The sequence below is a fragment of the Acanthamoeba castellanii genome (assembly GCF_000313135.1).
Source record: "Acanthamoeba castellanii str. Neff unplaced genomic scaffold scf7180000084679, whole genome shotgun sequence".
Taxonomy (NCBI): Eukaryota; Discosea; order Longamoebia; family Acanthamoebidae; genus Acanthamoeba; species Acanthamoeba castellanii.
This window is the reverse complement of record NW_004457297.1, coordinates 387294-389648: the sequence shown is the minus strand read 5'-3', so window position 1 is coordinate 389648 and position 2355 is coordinate 387294. Positions and strand designations below refer to the sequence as shown.

Genomic DNA, 2355 nt, shown 5'->3' with positions numbered 1-2355 from the left:
GAAGAAGCGCACCGCCAACGACGAGGGATCCCGTTTCATACTCCGCGGGGTCCCGCCCATTCTGAACCAATTCGAGCAGACTATCGCCGGTGGAAATGGACGCGTCGCCGGTGTCCGCGAGGAGGCTGTCGCCCGACTGGACCAGCAGATCGCCGCCGATGACCACGTCGCCGCCGTCAAAGTAGAGGCTCACCTCGCGCGTCGAGCCGGTGGTCGAGTTGTCGGTGAAGTCGCGCGTGGTGAGCTTCACATCACCGCCCACCTGGTGTTGTTTGTTGTGTGTTGTGGTGGTGGTGGTGGTGGTGGTGGTGGTGGTGGTGGTGGTGGTGAGCTCACACCATGAAGCTCATAGTGGGTCCTCATGGAAGGAAGTGGTTGTGGAGGAGGCCACGGGCGAAGGAACGGACCTGGAGGAAGGAGTCGTAGTCCACGGCCAGGCCAGAGCCATCAAGGCTGAAGCCACGCTTCTTCTTCTTCTGCTTCTCGCCTCCCTCCACGACGGAGTCGTCATTCTCGTTGTTGGTCTCACGCTTCTTGTCGTTGTAATCGTAGCAACCGCCGAGCACGGTGACGTCGCCCGCCACGCTCACGCGCGAGTTGGAAAGCACAGCCGCGTAGGCCTGGGCGTACTGGCCCGCGGTGACATTGATCGACCCGCCAAACGTGGCCTCGCTCTCGGACACTTCCAGAGAGGCTGCACGCACATCACGTAAAAAGAAAGAGTTAAAGACAAAAATTAGATTGGAACAATAATCAATCAAAACAGGCAGATTATTGAAACAAATTAAAGTGTACAAAAATAGATTAGAGGAATTAGTACAATGGCCACTACACAGATGTGAATTAAAAGACTTTTGGGCTGAGGGATCACCTTGGGAAAGGCTGGTAATGGTGAGGTCGCCAGAGATCTCGACACTCCCATATCGGCAGTACAGATAGGCGTTGTTTCTGTCGGTGTCCACTAACTCGAGCGAGCCCGTCGAGCGCAGGGCGCCAGAGTTTACCTCGATCCAAACCGCACGCAGGGCGCCTTGGATGGGTAATGAAATGATTATGAAAAAAGAAAAAGATGATTGTTAAAAAAGATAAGAAATATACCTTTGTTGCTGAGACGGCCAAAGTTAGCGATGAAGACGCCCTGCACGTTGACCTTGACGCCTGCCGGGATGGAGACCACGTAGGCCTCAGCCGTGGCGATGTTCGCTCTGTCGCCCTCTCCCGGCGTGGAGTCATTGCAGTTGATCCAGGTGGCAGCCACGTCCCAATCGCCCGTGCTGTTGGCCGTGCAGCTCAAGCCGAAGCCGTGCACGGCCGTCGGGGTGGTGGTCAGGGCCAACAGCACCAGTACGATCAGGCCAGGTAGCCAGATCAGGACTGGTGAGACAAGGCCAGAACGGTTCATGATGGTGTGATGACGACCTTGGGTCTGTGGTGTGGTGATAGTACAAGGGGGGAGTGGCTGAGCTGGGCAGGAGTAATGGACAAGTCAAGAAGAAAGAAGAAGAAGTTTGGCTTTCTGTGTGGGCGGTCGCCGAGAGACATGGGCGTTGGGAAGGGAAGTCTGTGAAGAACAGAACCCTTGTTTGATTGGTCGCTGGCTGAATTAAAACAGAGAGTCACAAGGGAGTGATTTGATTGGTCCAATTTGTTGCACCTGTTCTTGTTTAGTGGTGTCTTTTTTCATGGCACCACAAGCACGCTGTGGTAGCCCCATGCCAGAGGTGCGAGAGAAAATAGTTTTCTTTGTGTGTTTCTGTTGTGCACACCACTCGCCCCCCATGGGTTTCCACCACCAGCACAAGATCTTCTGTGTCCATGATTGCAGTCAGTCACATGTTTAAGGTGGTAAGGAATAAGGTGCGAAATGGTGCCACCTTAACATTGGTGTCAGATTTTATTCAGAGTGCTTACAACAATCTCCAGAAGTGTGTACATCACCCAGTTTGAGAAGATGGGTGGGTTTCATGGCAGAGGAGTAAGGCAGGGATGGAGTGGTGCCCTCCATGGCCTATGCTATGTGTTCTTTTTAAGAAAGAGATCTTCTGGGCTGGCCATTTTGAGTTTCCTGTGATTGGGCGGACAATTAAAAAAATAAATGGGCATCACACTTTTCCCGGAGGATTAGACATAGTCACCCATTCCTTGGTTGGTCTGCCGGCCCCGAAACTCGGAAGCAGTGCGCCAATCGCCAGTTTAGACTGTATTTCTTCCGGCGCCAGGCACTTCTTCTTTGTTCTTTGTTCCCACCAACCTTACACACCAGCCATGGCCCGCACCCAGTCCCTGATCGGCTTTACCGTGCTGTTCGCTCTCGTCGCCGTGCTGCTCCTGGCGCCCTCCGCGGCCAATGCCCAG

The 2355-nt window shown here is 53.9% G+C and overlaps 1 protein-coding gene across 1 annotated transcript in view; it reads right to left on the bottom strand.

The window, feature by feature from the left end:
* The window catches only part of ACA1_374950 (uncharacterized protein), a gene marked incomplete at both ends in the record, with an annotated part of 1993 nt that extends 591 nt beyond the window's left edge, over positions 1 to 1402 (bottom strand). Inside the window, 4 exons of the mRNA XM_004334371.1 lie at positions 20 to 262; positions 408 to 694; positions 872 to 1030; positions 1099 to 1402. Of these exons, the coding sequence (XP_004334419.1) occupies positions 20 to 262; positions 408 to 694; positions 872 to 1030; positions 1099 to 1402 (993 nt within the window). The remainder of the gene's footprint in view (positions 1 to 19; positions 263 to 407; positions 695 to 871; positions 1031 to 1098) is intronic.
* Between the last annotated feature and the right edge of the window lie 953 nt (positions 1403 to 2355).